The 17,159-nt window shown below is 45.2% G+C and overlaps 1 protein-coding gene across 4 annotated transcripts in view; it reads left to right on the plus strand.

The window, feature by feature from the left end:
* The window catches only part of LOC129328162 (regulator of G-protein signaling 2-like), a 37,944-nt gene extending 23,844 nt beyond the window's left edge, over positions 1–14,100 (plus strand). For 3 of the 4 annotated variants that reach the window (XM_054977003.1, XM_054977004.1, XM_054977001.1), the window contains 5 exons: positions 911–993; positions 4,374–4,439; positions 9,234–9,295; positions 10,108–10,274; positions 12,781–14,100. In XM_054977003.1, the coding sequence (XP_054832978.1) occupies positions 911–993; positions 4,374–4,439; positions 9,234–9,295; positions 10,108–10,274; positions 12,781–12,972 (570 nt within the window). In that variant the 3' untranslated portion in view covers positions 12,973–14,100. The remainder of the gene's footprint in view (positions 1–910; positions 994–4,373; positions 4,440–9,233; positions 9,296–10,107; positions 10,275–12,780) is intronic. The other variant, XM_054977002.1, reaches the window with a different exon arrangement.
* The last annotated feature ends 3,059 nt before the right edge of the window (positions 14,101–17,159 follow it).

Consider the following 17,159-nt stretch of genomic DNA (forward strand, 5'->3'; position numbering starts at 1 on the left):
ATGGGATGAAAATAAAGCATACATGTAAAGTTCTGAATGTTTATGTTTTGGTTCTTGGTAAAGCAGCTCAAAGAGGCCTTTCTTTGAAACCGGAGAAAAACCCATCCACCCCTGAGGAATTCTCCTCAATGTTGTTATTGTTATTTAGGCCAGCATCAGGGGTTAGCATCCCTTGGAACCTGCTGAGACCTGTGCCACAGAAGATAGCACGGCTGCCCCTCACCCTCCTGGCTTGGCTGTTGCTCCCCCCCCCTTCTTGTTCAGCAGGTCAGCCACTAAGAAAACCATGACAAGAACAAGGAGAAGGGCCTCAGCTCACCTCCCCCTCTTTGTCTGGGCCATGCTGTGTGTTGGGCCTAGTAAAAGAGGGCAGTTGAATGGCCTCTTTGAGGAGTGTGCAGGTCCACTCTGAGGGCCAAGCTACAAGTAACAAATAACACAGGTTGGACACTTGTCAGCTTCCCTCGAGTTTTGATGCGATATGTAGGCATCCTGGTCTTGCAGCTTGGCTCTCCGACTGCTGTCCAATGAACTTTTCAACTGTCACTTGTCCAACATTCCGCCAAGCTGCCTACATTTCCCACCAAAACTTGAGGAAAGCTGACAAGTGTCCAACGTGTGTTATTCGTCACTTGTAGCTTGGCCCTGAAAGGGGCCCCAACTGAGGACACTTCCAGAATCTGGTGCTCATAAATGGAGATCGCCTCTTTTGAGTTTTCACAAAGGCCGTTTTTTCCTTCAAAGAATCAAGGTCGTGCTTACTCTGCTTGTTGGTAGCTCCAGCCATGATCCCAGAGAGTGTGCTGGGACTCGTGTCAGGGCTTTTGAGAGCAACCATAGTGGGTTGTCAGGTTCCTGGGAGGCTGCATTGCTGTCTCATACAAAGCGGACTCTTGTTTCTCTTTTTCAGTCTCTGGGATCCAGCGTGGAATCTAATTTGGGGTCAGATTGTGACAGCAGCCACCAAGCACGGACAAAGCAAAAACAATGCCGGTGAGTAGATTAGTAGACTTTATTGTTAACAGCATCCAAACCCAACTGCTGTTTTGAAGAGCATCTGCACAATGCGTCCTTTAATCATCCTCTTTCCAGGTTTTCTTTGCCTCAAACCTGGTTTTCTCTGATCTGTTCTGAAAGGGTTCAGTCGAAGTACATTAGCATACTGTCTGGAAGGGAATGGTGGCCATTTTTTAAGGTCCTGCCACATCTGGTACTGTTTCTGGCCACTTTTTTCCTTACCTGGCCACCAGAGAACTCTTTGAAGGCTTAGGGGGGGAATCCAGTTTTTTTTTAAAAGCCTTCAGAAAATCTTCTGGTGGCACAGCAGGGGACAAAATGCAGGGACAATGGTGGCTGACAGACGAAAGAGCATAGAAAACTCCTATGTGGATATTCCATTACCAATATGCATGCCTTTGCATTTACAACAGCAGTGAACACAGAACAGAGAAACAGCCTGACATATTTTATTCTTTGAAGAGTTCAGGGCAGCTCAGGGATACGCTCCTTCCCCCTTTTATCCTCACAGCAACCCCATCAGGCAGTTTTACCTGAGAGAGAGCCAAGATCACCTAGTGAGTTTCATGGCCTAGGCAGGATTTGAACCTGAATCCCACCGGGTCATACATGCTAACACTACATGCTACTAGCTGACATTACACTACAGAGAGCATAATGTTAGAAACCACCAGAATCCTGATTCAAATCTCAATTCAAACTGGGGTTCACTGGGTAGCCTTAGGAAACTTTCAACCCCACTCTCCCCAAACTGTAATATGGGAATCATAAGTGTCCTACTTGACAGTGTTCCAAAGATGATTGATGCTGTGTATCTAAAATTCTTTGAGCATCTATTTATCGTTTGTCTATTTGAGGCATTTGTCTGCTGCCTTTCTACTCAAATAGGGTCCCCAGAGAGGTGGTACATTTAGGGAAACTCTGAGGAGGCTCTGCATAACTGACCTCTAATTGACCTCTTCTAAGGTTTTCTGGTCCTTGGCACACTGTTTCTGAAACCTGGTTTACTGTGATCTTTTCTGCAGGATTCAGTCTAAGCATGTTAGCATACTGCCTGGAAGGGAACTATAAATACTGTGCATTATTAGCAATCATAATACTTTTAAATGTTATAGGCAATTTGTGCCGAGGAGTGTCTGCTTCAATTCTCACCTCTGGTATGAAATCACTAAGTGGTCTTTGGCAAACTGCTCTCTCTTGGCCCTCCCTTTGCAACACAGCAATAATAATAACAACCTGCCTTCTATAGATGTAATGGATAATATATACTAAGTACTTTGATTACTCCAAAGTGTCATTGGTTCATTCATACAGCTCCATCAGTGTGCATGGTTTTTTGCAGAGTACAAGAAGATAGGCCCCTGTCCCGAGGAGCATACAGTCTAAAACTTGACACTATACAGATAACAAAGGGAAGGAAGCGGAGGTGGGGATAAACAGGGAAAGAACATGTATTTCTTCCAGTTATGCGGATTAATATATAGGGCCTAAATACATGTCACATTATTCTCACAGACATACCCAGGCTGGGTGGAGGTGCAATGTTCTGAAGTTCCAGGTTTTCCAGGTATGCAGGACTTTGCCTTTGGATCAGGGCCATGGTTTGTACAGAGGACAGGCTTAGGCCTTCTCCCCTGTGGGGTTTTCCTGGTCTGAAATGGATAGGGGAGGGTGTTGTTTGCTCCTCATGGAAATGAAACATAGAGCTCATTAGTATGTGTACAGTCCCTCAGCAGGGCAAATAATATTCCCCAGAACCGTTTTAAGTCAGGGAATATGTCATGTGTGTGTGAGGGGATGTCTAATTCCCCGTATCCATGAAGTGCAGTACCAATCCAAATGGGGTCTGCATACCCATGGGGAGCGCAAAACTTCAGAACATGCATCTCTACCTCACCTGGAGATGCCCTGTGGGAAAATGTAATGTGTACTGGAATGTATAATGTGTGGGAAATGTAATGTGTAGTGAGGCCCTCGAAGCCAGCTGGGTGACCTTGGGTCAGTCACAGCTTCTAGGAGCTCTCTCAGCCCCACCCACCTCACAGGGTGATTATTGTTTTGGGGATAATAATGACATACTTTGTAAACCGCTCTGAGTGGGTGTTAAGTTGTCCTGAAGGGCGGTATATAAATCGAATGTTGTTGTTGTTGTTATTCAAATAACATGCAACACAATCAATAATAAATAAAGATCACACGTTATCATTGATTGGTATTGCTAAGCTGATACAAGTTTCCACCAGAGACCTAAGTATCAGCCAGGTATCAGTGTAATATGTACGCTGTTCCAAGTAATGCCGTCTTCTGTAGTTCTGTAGGTGTTATATCAGAAAACTGCAGTTTTTCCATATAAGTTGCAAAATTTTTCGAAATAGTTCCCAGTGCTCCGATGACAATGGGGATGACTGTTGTATTCTTCATCCATAGTCGAGTGGTTTCTATTGCCAGATCTCTATATTTAATCATTTTTTCTTGTTCTTCTTCTTCGACTCTGGCATCCCCCGGAATTTCAATGTCTATTATCCAAACTTTTTGATTTTCCACAACTGTTATGTCTGGTAATGTAATGTGTAGTGAGGCCCTTTAAGCTAGCTGGGTGACCTTGGGTCAGTCACAGCTTCTAGGAGCTCTCTCAGCCCCACCCACCTCACAGGGGGGGGGTGGTTGTTATAGGGAGGTCTACAGAACTGTGTCACCCAGGTGAAGGTGGGTTTTGAAGGGGGGAGTTGAAGAGGGTTGTCCCGCAGGCAATCTATGAGGCAATTCCAGGCATAAGGGGCAATAAGTGAAACGGTTTGAGAGCTTCAGATGGCTGAAAATGGTGGAGTTGGAGGAACATATAAATAATATTAATATTGATGGGGAAAGATGGGCAAACGTCCCTCATTACCATTCAGCCTCTTGATCCTCTCTCTGCTATGTTGGATTGCCAACCTCCAAGTGACACCTGGAGCGCTCCCAGAATTATAACTGATCTTCCGACTACAGAAATCAGTTCCCCTGGAGAAAATGGCTGCTTTCCATATAACATTATACCCTACTGAGGTCCCACCCCTACCTAAACTCCATCCTCCCAGGCTTTACCCCCAAATCTCCAGGAATTTTCAAACCTGAAGTTGGCAACCTCAAGGCCAAATCACATGGTACGCACAAATCTGTGTAGCCCAGTAGCCCCCTTTCCCTTGAAAACCTGCTTTGGAAGGGGGCAATAGCGAGCAGGGAAATGCAAAAAGGAGCGCTGTTTTCCTGCTCTATTCCCCCTTCCTTCCTTTGTGGAGTTCCAGATCTAGGAAGCATGTGTACGTGTTGAGTTTGGCCTTAGCCATTCTACTTACCTTCAATTTTCTTTTTCAAAGCAGGAGAAATAAAAGAAACTTCTTAAGGTTATGGAGCTCAGGGAGTCCAGAAACCCAGTCACTAAGGTATGACATAATTCTAACGCTTATTCTAATATGAACATATTATGATGCCTTTCCTCCAATTCCTCCAGTTCCTCCGCCCCCTCCAATTCCACTCACTGTTCTGTGGTATAGTTTAGTGACAAGACTGAGATGAATCCAACTTCATTGCATTTTGTAGCTTGTCTTGGCCAGGACTGGCCCGACACACAAGGCACAACACAAAATACACACACATGGGCATATGCCTATGTATGAATGTGCCATCAAGTTGCAACTAACTTATGGTGACCACCACAGCAAGGTGCTTTCAAAGCAAGCAAGAAGCAGAGGTTGTTTGCCATTGCCTTCCTCTGCAGAGTCTTCCTTGGTGGTCTCCCATCCAAGTACCGGTCCTGTTTAGCTTCTGAGATCTGATGAGATCAAGCTGTGCCATACCATTTCTCATCCAGGTGGCTGCCTAGGGCAGCAGAATTCCAGGGGCTTTAAATTCATTAAGAAATCCTTCAGGCCGCAGACCCATTTTCTTTATTGCAGCCTATCCCACCCCACCATTTGGATGAATGGAATGAAAGTGCCCATTTACTTGTATGGGACAAAGAAAAAGACTTGCAATGATTTGTTTGTTTGTTTATGAAAACATCTACACCCTCCCTTCCCTCTTTGCTCAGGCTGCTGGTGGTAACAATGCATTTTTACTGCAGTCCCTGCCCCTCTTGTCCCATAAGGAAAAAATACACCGCAAAAGATGCAAATGGTGAGGGTTGTAAAAATTAATTTTTATCCCGGGTAACAACATAGCTTGAGCTAGCCTTAGTGTTGTCTACTGATTGCACACTCACAAACCCCATGCTCCAGTCTTCTTACTCTCCGCAATTCCATTCTCCCAGCTAAAACCTCTAATTTTTTAAATTAGACCTTGGGAAATGATTTGTGCCAAATAAGCAACTATGGAGCAACTGGTATCAGTAGTAAGACAGTTGCATGATTTATCCAACTTTGAACTTTATTGCCCAGTCATACATTTTCCTTTATTTAAATGTGGGTTTGCTATCTGATTGTTGTAAAAGGGCCTGCCACTATCGTTTTGCCTGGAAAATGTCACCTGATTAGTACTTGAGATTTGACTAAGGAAACTTAATGCCTTTAATGACTGTAGTTGGTGCCATAAATGAATAATACTTCTACCATGGTGGGATCTGGAAGGAATTCTTGGTAGACTGCATGAAAGAGACAACAGTTACAATGAGCAGTCAAAGAGAGAGGTATGAGTGGGTTGAAGGAGAAGCACTTTGGGGTACAGGGTCTCTCTGTCTCTCTCTCTGGGGTTCTGATATGTAGCAGTGACTCTGCTCTACCTTATAGGAGTGCCTGTTTGCCTCCACCTATGCTCCTTTTGTACATTTGCAAACAAAAAAGATCTTACAGTTATATCACCCCAAAAAGTTCTCCCTTTCAAAGGAAACCAAATTGTGCAGCTCTGCCCTTAGATCAAGCCACTATTCAGGAAAATGTAGTGTGCTTAACACTGGTGTCAGGAGTGGGATTTCCTTGGAGAGAAACTGAGAGCTGATGCGACCGAACCAAGTTCGAGCAAACAATTAACTAAATCAGCATTTGAAGCAAGCCAGCAGAAAAAGGTTTATATGGACTTCATTCCGGATTACTCCTGCTAAAGCTGCCTGACTCTGAGGCTAAGCTAGCTGTATGGGCTTGATCCCACCTGGTCGAGCCTGAGTACTTAACTCAGTGGAAAGTAGTACACCTGTTTTGCAAGGACCTTAAAGCAAGTCTGATGTTGTGTATGGGGAGTTGTGTAAGAGGAGGTGAGGGCTGTGTTTGATCAGCAGATACTAAAAGTTGACCCAGAAGCCCAGTGGCAGAGTACCCAGTCTGAGGAGGTGGATGAGCCGCTGACTGGTTTGGGCTGCAGTGGCTGCAAGTCCAGAGACTTTGCCTCTCTAGGAGCCTGGCACCAGTGACGAGAGTCCAGAAAGCAGAAGCATGCTGGGAAAAGAATGTTCAGGTGTTGAAACTGGAGAAAGACCAGCCCATGTTGAAAATGAATGACATAGACAGGAACCTGGAGCTGTGAGAATGGGGGGGGGCATGGCTCAGTGACAGAGCATGCAAAAGGACTCGGGTTCAATCCCCAGCATATCTACTTTTTAAAAGACCAGGTACTAGGTGATATGAAAAATCTCTAGCTGGGGGTCCCGGTCCCCAGAGAACCATTGCCTCTCAAATTAGACAATATTGTTGCAGAAGGGTTGTGGCTCAATGCAGTACTGCATCTTCTCTGCATGTAGAAGTACCCAGATTCAATCCCCAGCATTTCCAGTTTTAAAAGGGGATTGGGAAATAGATGATGTGAAAAGACCTCAGCCTGAGACCCTGCTCTTACCAGCCAGAGTAGATAATGCTCATCTTGATATCCTCAGTATAAAGCTGCTGCTTGTGTTCATATAAATGAATGAACTGTCATTTTTTGTGCTGTTTATATGCCACGAAGGCTCGACCAGGTGGGATCAAGCCCATACAGCTAGCTTAGCCTCAGAGTCAGGCAGCTTTAGCAGGAGTAATCCGGAATGAAGTCCATATAAACCAGGACACTTCTTTGCCTCAGTGTGAGATCCTTGCCCTGAATTCCTACTTGGAATGATGGACAGAATGGGGAAGTCACTGGCAACTGATCCAGCATAAAGTGACCCCAGATAAAATCTTGTGGTAGGCCTTGGATCCGCAGTTGGAACCAAGTAATGTGTTATGTTGGCCTGTGAATCCGTTCAGGAGTAGCAAAATGGAATTCTTCCCACAACTTGCCCCTAGGAGATAGTTTTATTGGAACTGTCATAAGATCTTCCTGGAAACATGCCCAGAGATCTTATGCCAAGCCGCAGAAATTACTATAAACATGGGATTCTACTCAGCCCTGGGACTTGAGAAGCATGGCTCATGAAAGGGAATGTGTGTGGTTATTTATAGGATAGTTTTGATAACTTGGGGGGTGACTAGAAATAAGTGCCAAAGAGTTGTAGCTGCTAAGGAGTTGTATGTGTGCCTGTTTAGAAACAGCAGAGGGAATTTATGTAAATGCTCACTCATGTTTCTAACCAGTGAGGAGAAAAAAAGTTGGGAATAAGGCCGACGAGACCCACCACAGGTCCTCGGAGAAAGATTCCCTTTTGCTGCCCTCCCCTCACACTACTTAGCCCAACCCCAATCACATGGAAACAATCCACATCGAATTGGTCCCAACTAGTTTATCCAATGGGATAAAGGAGTGCCTTTTGACCGTGGAAAATCCTGTGCTGGGCATCGTACAATCTTCATGAACAAAAGCTGTGCATGGTGGAGGCTGTAATAAGGCATGGAAATTAAATTGAAATTGACTGAAAAGGTCGGCAGGATCCAATCCATGACTGGCCCGGCTCCACGAGCCCCCAAAGTGGCCCATATCCCTGGAATCTTGCCCCCTTCCTAGCAACCCTGGTTGAGAGCCTGAAGGAGTCGTGCCTGGAGGGGGTAGTCCTTCTAAATGTGTCTGTGATCAATGCTTGGGTTGTGAGGACCAGGATAATGCTTGCTGACCCTGCCCTGCAACTGGTACATGTGGATTGGACCCCTCAGTTGGTAAATATTGATGGGACCGTATGTCCATAGTCTATGCATGTACATCCAAACTCCAGGATTCTGAGAAATGGTGGTTCCAAGATTCCTTACGAAGGTGCCCACATAAATTCTAGTCTGTATGCTCAGGCGCCACTTATTATATTTGCTCACATTGGAGTCAGTGGAAGCTCCTGCTGGTAGAATTCCATTTCCTGCTCCCTGCCTTGTTTGTACCTGGATTTTGAACATCTGCAGGGACTCTTAGTAAAGACATGAGTGTTATCTTTTCATGATGCTAATGGAGAAGGTCTGAATGAAAATGGCAATTTTTTTCCTCCTTTTAGTCTAAGAGGGAAACAAAGATAAGTGTTGCTGAAGGGGAATACCTTTGAGATATGTGAACATCTAATGACCAACCACCTTGCTTGCATTTAATTTTTAATCGTTCTCATTAACCTGTCCATAGATCGTCTTTTCCTGGAAGAGAGGCAGGCCATTTAGATCTGGTTTGGGGCCAGACCTTTTGGGAGGGGGTGGCGGTGTTGTGAATTTGCAAAACGATCAGCCTGGAGTGCATGAGTGAGTGTGAGCATGATGGAGGGTGCCTGAAAGTGTCTCCTGGTCAGAATCCAAGATCTGAGAGAAGAATGTTAATGGAATGGCTATGGATAACCCCTTGAATGGGTAATCTGCCTGCAAGAGCGTGGACTCTGAGTGCTTAGCAAGAGAGTGCAGACGCTTGCACTGGGAACGGGCAAAAAGCAAGGGATGGCTGTGAGCCAGCTGGAGGTGAAGGGGCACTTCTTGGCCTCTACTTACATATTTATAAAAAAAGCCAGAGTTGCAAAGAATGGTGCGAGTCTCTCTCATCTGAAGGAGGCAGAACTCGATCATGGTGCTCCTGGAACTTGTCACTGCTTGGGGAAGCTGGGAGTGTGTAGCCATACGTGACAGCACAGGCTACAGACGCAGTGCATTGATGCTGCAGTGGCCTTGGGAGAGAGCCATGCGCCCTTGCTAATGGCCCAGCAAATCAGCACTGTTTACTAACCCCCCTCACGCGGGGCAGGGTGGGGGGGGGTCAACTACTTCATATTTCCCAGGCGTTTCTATTAAATAAAACAGAGCCTTGGTCCCAGGGTCAGGCCTCTCGAAATCTCCAGCTGTGTGGAGATCCTTCAGCTATTTCTGTTTTCCGTCTTTCAGACCAACTCCGGAGGAGGCCCAAGAATGGGCTGAATCTCTGGAAAAACTATTGCTTCATCCATGTAAGTGTGCTGGTTCATTGACGGTGAAAAGGGGTTCTTCCATGTACAGTAAGAGGGCCAGTGTGATCTGCCTTGGATGTTTTTCTCCTGCTGTTTCTCCAAGGCACTCAGAGCACACGGCTCTCCTTTCCTCATTTGGTCCTCATAGCAATCTCTCAGGGACTGGGAGAGAAGGAAGGAGCAGTGCAGGGTCACACACTGGCATCACAGCAAATGGTGGTGTGTTTTGTGTGAACTTAGCCACCGTGTACCAAAGTAATAATCAGAGGGATTATCATGTCGAGCTCCTCCTTCCATGTGAAGACGATTCTCCAGGGAGCTGTCATTGCTACCGCAAATGCAGCTGTGCTCACAGTGGCATCACAGAGTCTGCACAGGAGTATCCACAGCACGTGCCTTTCCTCAGCTCTCCTTGGCTGCCATTCTCTTCCCACTGGAAGGCTTAGGGGGGCTTTATAAAAAATCAGTAATTGATATTGCTGTAGTACAACATTATAAGGATCTATTGCAACAATGTGCTAATCTCCTGCAATGTACTAATTGCAACAATGTACTCATCTCCATTTCCAAAACTGGTAAGTCCCTAGCCCTTTTTATTGCGCAGCTGTAGGAGGAAAGGCACAGCCTTGTGTGCATTACTTTATATAACTTACTCCACAAAGATAACTTTGATTCATTTATGAGCAGAGAATCCTCATGGCTCTGGCTGTAAAAGGAAGGGAGCTCAGAAGTGCCTCACACACAATCTGTGATGCTACAGGCATTTGTTGTTGATCTGATTTATGTTTCTGCTTAACCCATCTCATCTTCAGATGGTCGGAGTGCTTTTCATTCTTTCCTGGAATCAGAATTCAGTGAAGAGAACCTGGACTTCTGGATGGCATGTGAAGACTACCGTAAGCTCCGAGGCTGTGACAAGCTTCAGGACAATGCCAGAAAAATCTATGATGAATACGTCACCATCCAGGCTCCCAAAGAGGTAAGGAAACCTTTTGACATCAACTGCATGCTGAACTTCCAGAAGGGCCTCCACAGTACAGAGAACAGGACTGAAAAGGTACCCGGTTTCTCCTGCCCTCCACCTGACTTGAGAATGATACCCCTAGACCAGTTTTCTGTCTTTCTTGAGAGATTTCAGGAAACTCACAGGTGTCCTTCTGGTTTGAAGGATCTATGGATGGAAAAAGAGAATCTCTTTAAGAGAGCTGAAGGTGCCAGGACAGACGTATTGTTTTCCTGCTCTGTACATGTCCACTTCTTTGATATCTCTGATATCTGTGATCAAATGGGACTGGAGGTTTTTGAAGTGCCACAAAAACCTGCCCAACCTGTTTAAGCAGGGACATTAGAACCATGAGTGTAAATGCCACACACAACAATGTCTATTTCTATATATAAATTTTTTGTCACACACTTTCTCCAAGGAACTTCCATCCCTTTCTTCATTCTTACAACAATCCTGTGAGGCAGTTAGGCTGAAAGAGGCCAAACGGCCTAAGCAATCTTTATGAACAAGCAGGATTTGAACCCAGGCAGGTCCTAATGCGGCACTCTATCCCCAACACTGTGCCGGCTCTTACTTTCAGTTCTCTAAAAAGGAAATAATCATACATTTCCAGGTTAAGAAGCCACTGGGAGAAGTGGATTATCTGGAGGTCAAGTAGCCAGACGTGCACACCAGGGGACCACTGCTCTGTGCTCTCCTCAGCCTATGGGTCAATCCAACCCTGATCCCTGTTTACTGTCTCCCTACTATTACACCTCTTGACATGTTTTCTCAGTCTTGACCATTCATGATGGGCATCTGCAGCAGTGGATTCTTCTCCACAGCTATGACACAGTGTGCTAGGGCAGGGTTCTGCAGCCTATGGCTCTAGAGCCCAATGTGGCTTGGTACAGAACTAAATGTGCTTCTTCCAAAAGGAAAATGAAATCCCTACACTGATGGAGAGGAATGAGTGGGAGGCTAAAATAACTGGAATGTGAATGAAATGGCAGGCAAATATTTTGGGGGGAACTTCAGGGCTTCCCAGAGGCGCTTTGCAGAAAGGGGAATGAAAGAGGTGAAAAGGTGCCAGGAATCTAATTGCAAACGGTTGTACAGATTTATGCCAGTGCATGAAGACAATTGAGCCAGTGCTCTTGTGTATATTTATGACCGAGTGTAGGCCACTTCATAATATGGGATTTGCACCAGCCAGTGTTTGGGCTGCAGAAATTTTGTCTGTAATGTTACATTGTCTATTTTCAGCTATGCAAATGAGCTGTCTTATACGAGCTTGTAATGATTTAAAGTTTTAAGAGTGTGTTTCTTTAAATGCTTGGTAAGTTGCAAAAGAACAAGGGGGTGAAAGAGGGGGATGAGCGAATGAGGTGATTGGTTGGTGACTGAGAGTGTATGGGCAGAGCTAAGAAGCCTGTGGGGAGAGAGAGACCACAGTTAACAGTTGGAGGGGCGAGCAGTCTACAGAGCCTGGAAAAGCAGTCTTCTAATTAGAATCCCATATAGTACAGTGAAAAGCATTAAGATTCTAAGAGGTAAGTAGAATACTTATAGAGGACATATTAGGGACTACAGGGAATCACATCTTAACATTGTCAGAGTATTCTAAGAGTGTGAGAGGAAGAAGCTGGCAGAAACCTGAGTTAAAAGGGAGAGTTTAACTGAGCAAAATAAAACAAAATTGAACAAAGTACATTCTGAAGAGAAAGGAGGATCTGAGAGAAAGGAGTGATTGTGAAATGAAAGATTGTGACACCTCAGTCCTAAGTTATTAACATACACTGTTTTATTTACGCCGCTGAGAAAGCCCTCAAGTGCCCCAGAAATCTTTTCCTGCCATTCCATAAATATCCTGAAACCAATACGTTTATTGTACAAATAAAGTTTTATTTTGTTTATTGTGGAACCTAGAGTTATATGCGATCAGGGTTTTTTTTCAGCAGCAACGCGGGGGAACGGAGTTCTGGAACCTCTTGAGAATGGTCACATGGCTGGTGGCCCCGCCTCCTGATCTCCAGACAGAGGGGAGTTGAGATTGCCCTCCACGCCGCTCAGCGGCGTGGAGGACAATCTCAACTCCCCTCTGTCTGGAGATCAGGGGGCGGGGCCACCAGCCATGTGACCGTTTTCTCCAAGGGCAACCCACTGAGTTCCACCACCTGTTTTCCCAGAAAAAAAGCCCTGTATGCGATTACCATACAACAGTCTCACCTTCAGGACCACATAGTCCAACGAAGGAGTCTTAGAGCTTGGGCACAACACTATGGGAAAGGTTAATTAATCGGGTTGGAATTAAATTCCTGGTGGCAGCATTACATACGATTAAAAGAGAGTAGTCATCGTGACATGGCTTTTCATTGATCTCTTTCCCTGACTTTTGACGTAATTGGCTGTAATGATTGAAGACTGCTGACCCCTTTGCTAGGTGGGTAGTGACCAGTCATCTGCACATAGACATGATCATCTGTGTTTCTTCTTGCAGGTGAACCTTGATTCCCAGACCAGAGATGTTACCAACCGGAACATTTTGCTCCCCACCCGCAGTTGCTTTGAACAGGCACAAAGGCGTATTTTTGGCCTGATGGAGAAGGACTCGTACCCCAGATTCCTCCGCTCCCCAGTTTATCAAGCACTAGTTCAGCCAAATGGACAGGATCCCAATGGGGCCATGTAAACCCCACCAGTCTAGGAAAGAAGAGCCTCGAGAAGGGGCTCTTCCTCTGGCTTGTGCTGGGCCCTTTAGACTGTGCACACCTGAAAAAGAAGCAAGAGATTGACTGACTTGGTTCTCTGAGGACCATGACCAACACTGGGCAAACAGGGGACCGAAATAGTTCCAAAGTGAATTAGCTTGCAGAAAGTTTGGAGCGAGCAGATGTTTTTGAATCTATGTAAAAAGAGTAGAATTATAGAATCACAGACAAGGCAGTGGGTGTCCGTGATCACCTGTTACAAACATGGAATACAATGTTATGCATGTAGTTTGGCATCCTGAGATGCTTCCCTGCTAAGAGAAGGAAGACACTGAAGAAAAGAAGCTATTTTACTGAATCCCCAGCAGGGTAGGAGCTCAGTCCTTTTACTCCATCTCAGTCCGTGGCGTGATGATAGCAGGGACTGTGCAGCTGGAACTATGAACAGCATGGAACTCACCTTAGAGAACTACCTAGGAGTGTTTGTGCTCAGGCCTTGGAGCCCTCTTGAGATGTGAAAAGGAATCCTGATGTCTAACATTGCCCTTATGATTGGCAGGCAGCACAAAGGCTCTGGATTGGCCAAGCCTGGTGTAAGTGCCAGGAGCCAGACGTTCTGCCTTCTCCTGGTAAACAAAGCAGTGCCTTCAACATGCTGTACTTTGGGCTTCAAGCCCCCTGGTTGCAGCAACTGACCCTGAACTGGAGAATGTACCCACAAGTTTTTGGTACAGCCATCCACAGATTCAGCCTAGCCCTAAGATGAACCCAGCTAATGATTAAACTCTGTTAGGGTTTATTTTTTGCAAATGTAGTAGGATAATTTTCCTGGTGATCTTTCCTCTCAAAATGTTGACTTTATAGCATGCGCTAGTTTGGAAACATCATTATTCACTGTGCCACCAGGAGGCGCTGCATGTCTACCGCTTAAGCTCATCCTGGGCTTTGGAAGCAATAGCTGGCACCAGGATGTCTGTCTCCATCTCTCTGTCTTTCTCTGTCTCCTCTCTGGGCTCTATACATGGTGCACAGCAAATATGAATTCTGCATGTGCACTGGAGCATGTACACTGATGTTTCCTGTGGATGACATTCATGTGTATACAATAATCCCTTAATTGCCTGTGTATTTATTTATTCATTTGGAACATCTGTACCCTTGACTTGCAAAGCTTGGAGAGTTTCTTACATCATTTCAAAACAATGAATAAAAATGCAAACAGTAAGGGCAAAGGAAGGCAATGTTACAAAATTAAGACCAACACTAAAAAAAGCTATAGCAAAAGCTGAAGGAATCAAAACTATAACAATGTAGTCAGGAAAGCAATCAATGGCGGAGCATTTTAAATCAATATCACAATGGAGCAGGCATCAAAACAGCCAGAGCAAGCAACCTAAAAGCTTGGCAAAGTAAAGGTGCCTTTACCTGGCATTTAAGTTTGGCACCAGGCAAACCATGGCAGGAAGGGAGTTCCAGAACTAAAGTGCCTCAACTGAAAGGCTTTGTCTCTGGTAACCCCCTCCCACTTTGACTCTTAAAGTGGAAACTCACAGAGCAGGGAGTCTGTGGAAGTTATTCAAATGGGAGCAGGTAGTTCTTAAAGTACTCCGTTCCCAGACTGTTTTAGAATAGTGCCTGGAAATGAATTGGCAGCCAGTGAGATCCTTGAAAAACTGACAAGAAATGTTCCTTATAATCCAGACCTTTCACTGAAGTTGCTGATCAGTCTTCAGAGGCAGCCCCGTAAAGAGCACGCTGCAGTAACCGAATCTGCTTGCTGTCAGAGCAAGGATACTTATGAGTGAACAGATGATGGTTTTAAGGAAGAACCACAGGTGGCAAACCATCTGCAGTTGATTAAAGGTTATTCATACCTGAGCAGCAGCCACCTTGGAGAGCTCTACAGGCACTCCCTAGCTCTGAACCTCCTTCTTTAGGAGGATGACAACCCTATCCAGAACAGCCCGACTCCTTACTAACTGATTAGCTATATTATTGTCTAACGGTACCTTAGTTTGAACTGAGGAGGGAGATGCACTCAGGATGTGTTCAGGGGCTGCAGCTGATCTGGTGAACTGAGGAAAGTTTGGCTGTGATTAGTCCCTGGAAGGGAGTCAAAAGGTACATCTAAAAATAGGTGGGTGCCCAAAAGAAAAACGTACAGGTGAGCTATAGCAGCAATGTAGCTGTAACATGCCTGCTACCGCAGAATTGCCCCGCCACCCTCAGTAAGCTCTGTGCCGTTCTAATTTTCTTTAAGAAATTCCCTATTGAACCTTGAGAAATACCTATCGCTGGTTATAGATAAGAGCACCAGGATTTTCTGCCCAAACCTAGTTATTCTGATATCTGTACCCATGCCCATCGGAATTTCTTAAGTGCTCTGTAGTTGTCATAGCTCTGGAAAAAAATTGCCTCAAGTTAAATTTAAAACTACTAGACATAGCTTTGTTTCATTTGCATAAGCTGTCAGAGCTCCTACATCCTGTTCAGTGGTTAGGCCTGTAGAGGTTCTCTGAGCTGAAAGGAATTAACCCTGATTGGAACAATAATTCCAAGACATCTTGTATTAGATCAAGAGGCAACTTCTGCAGGACCAAGGACAGCATCTGGGCAACGCAGACATTGTTCCAGCATCAGCTAGTCTACTGTGGTTCCCAAAGGCAATTTTGTATACTTTTGTATACTTTGGAGTCTCAAGGGCTGAAACCATATATGTTAAGTGATGTTAAGTGTCTTCCTAGTACATGACCTGCCTGCTGAGGTCTAAGTCTGCTATGAAATAAGGACAGTTATTGGGTCACTGAAGAGGACAGCTCGTGTCCCATGTTACAGTCAAATCACATAGAAGGATGCTCAAAGCACTGCAGTGTGCTTTGACTTCTCTTTTTTAAAAATAAACGTTACTGTAGTGTACTGTGGTGATTGCTGGAACATGCAACAGCCATTGTTACTTCCCACTTCTGTCAGGCAAAAGATGTCCCGCAGCAAGTTGTATGAGAAGGGCATTTTTTGGTGGTTCATTCACCTGCTCCCTGGCTGCTGCCATCTCCTCCTCCTCCAAACATCCAGCAGTTGAGTGCCTGAGACAGAATCTGCTGAGCTTAGGGCCCAATGATGCAAAGGCCCTAATGTTTTCATCTCCAGACCCAACTTGGGTACCCCACACCACACAGCACGTGTGGGGAATGCCTTCTTAAAAATAGGGGGGACCACAGTGGGAGGAAATGCCTTTTCCCCAAGCTATGTGAAAACAATATGGAGTTGTTATTTCCCCATTTTTTGCTACTCCGTGTTCTGTGTACACAGAACTGCAAAAATGGGGAAATACCCCCCCAGTGCTGTTTCTGCATGCCATTCCTCCCCCTGTGGCAGTGTCCCAAGCCCAATGGGCCTCTCCCTGCAGCTGCTGTGTGTCTGTGGGAAACCCAGACCCAACTTGTTAAAAAACAGAACATGTTCTTTGGCCCTTAATCAACTGACAATGGGCTGGTACTGAAAAGGGACACACTGTGACTTCTCTGTTGCCAGTTATTTGAAGAGGGGGGGAAACCATTTTGTGCTCCAAATAGTGGTGGCTGTGTGGCAGGGAAACTTAGAAGGTGATGATGAGGCAAAGAAATTTCAAGATGTTTGGGTAAGCATGAGATTTTTGGGGGTGGGAAAGATTGGCACATCTTTATTTGCTCTTTTTTGTTGGTAAGGATCAGACCAACAGTCCATGTAGTTTTGCATTGTTTTTTCCCACCAGATGCCTGTGAAAGGGCTACCAGCATGGTACAAAGCCTCTCCCTCTTGGTTCCCCCAGCAACTGGTGTTCAGAGGTATGCTGCCTCTGAACATGGAAGTTCCATTTAGCCATCACGGCTACTTGCTACAGATGGGTAGAAGGGGGAAAGGAACACTACAACATCCACCTTTGATTCATCAGGTGTTCTTTTTATAGACCTTGGGTAGGGGAAGAATAAGCAATGAGATGCAGGAAGGTTCCTTTAAAAAAGCAAAACAAAATTTGCTTGTATTGAGGAAGAGATGAAAAATGCAGAAGTTTACTTTTTAAAAAGTAAAGACTCTTTGCATGGGTGAGAAGTTGACAAACTTCCCAAGAAATGACAGAAATTCCTTCTCTGCAGTGGCTGGTGGATTATCTTGAGCATTTCCACAGCAG

The sequence above is a fragment of the Eublepharis macularius genome, chromosome 4 (genome assembly GCF_028583425.1).
Source record: "Eublepharis macularius isolate TG4126 chromosome 4, MPM_Emac_v1.0, whole genome shotgun sequence".
NCBI classification, from domain to species: Eukaryota; Metazoa; Chordata; class Lepidosauria; order Squamata; family Eublepharidae; genus Eublepharis; species Eublepharis macularius.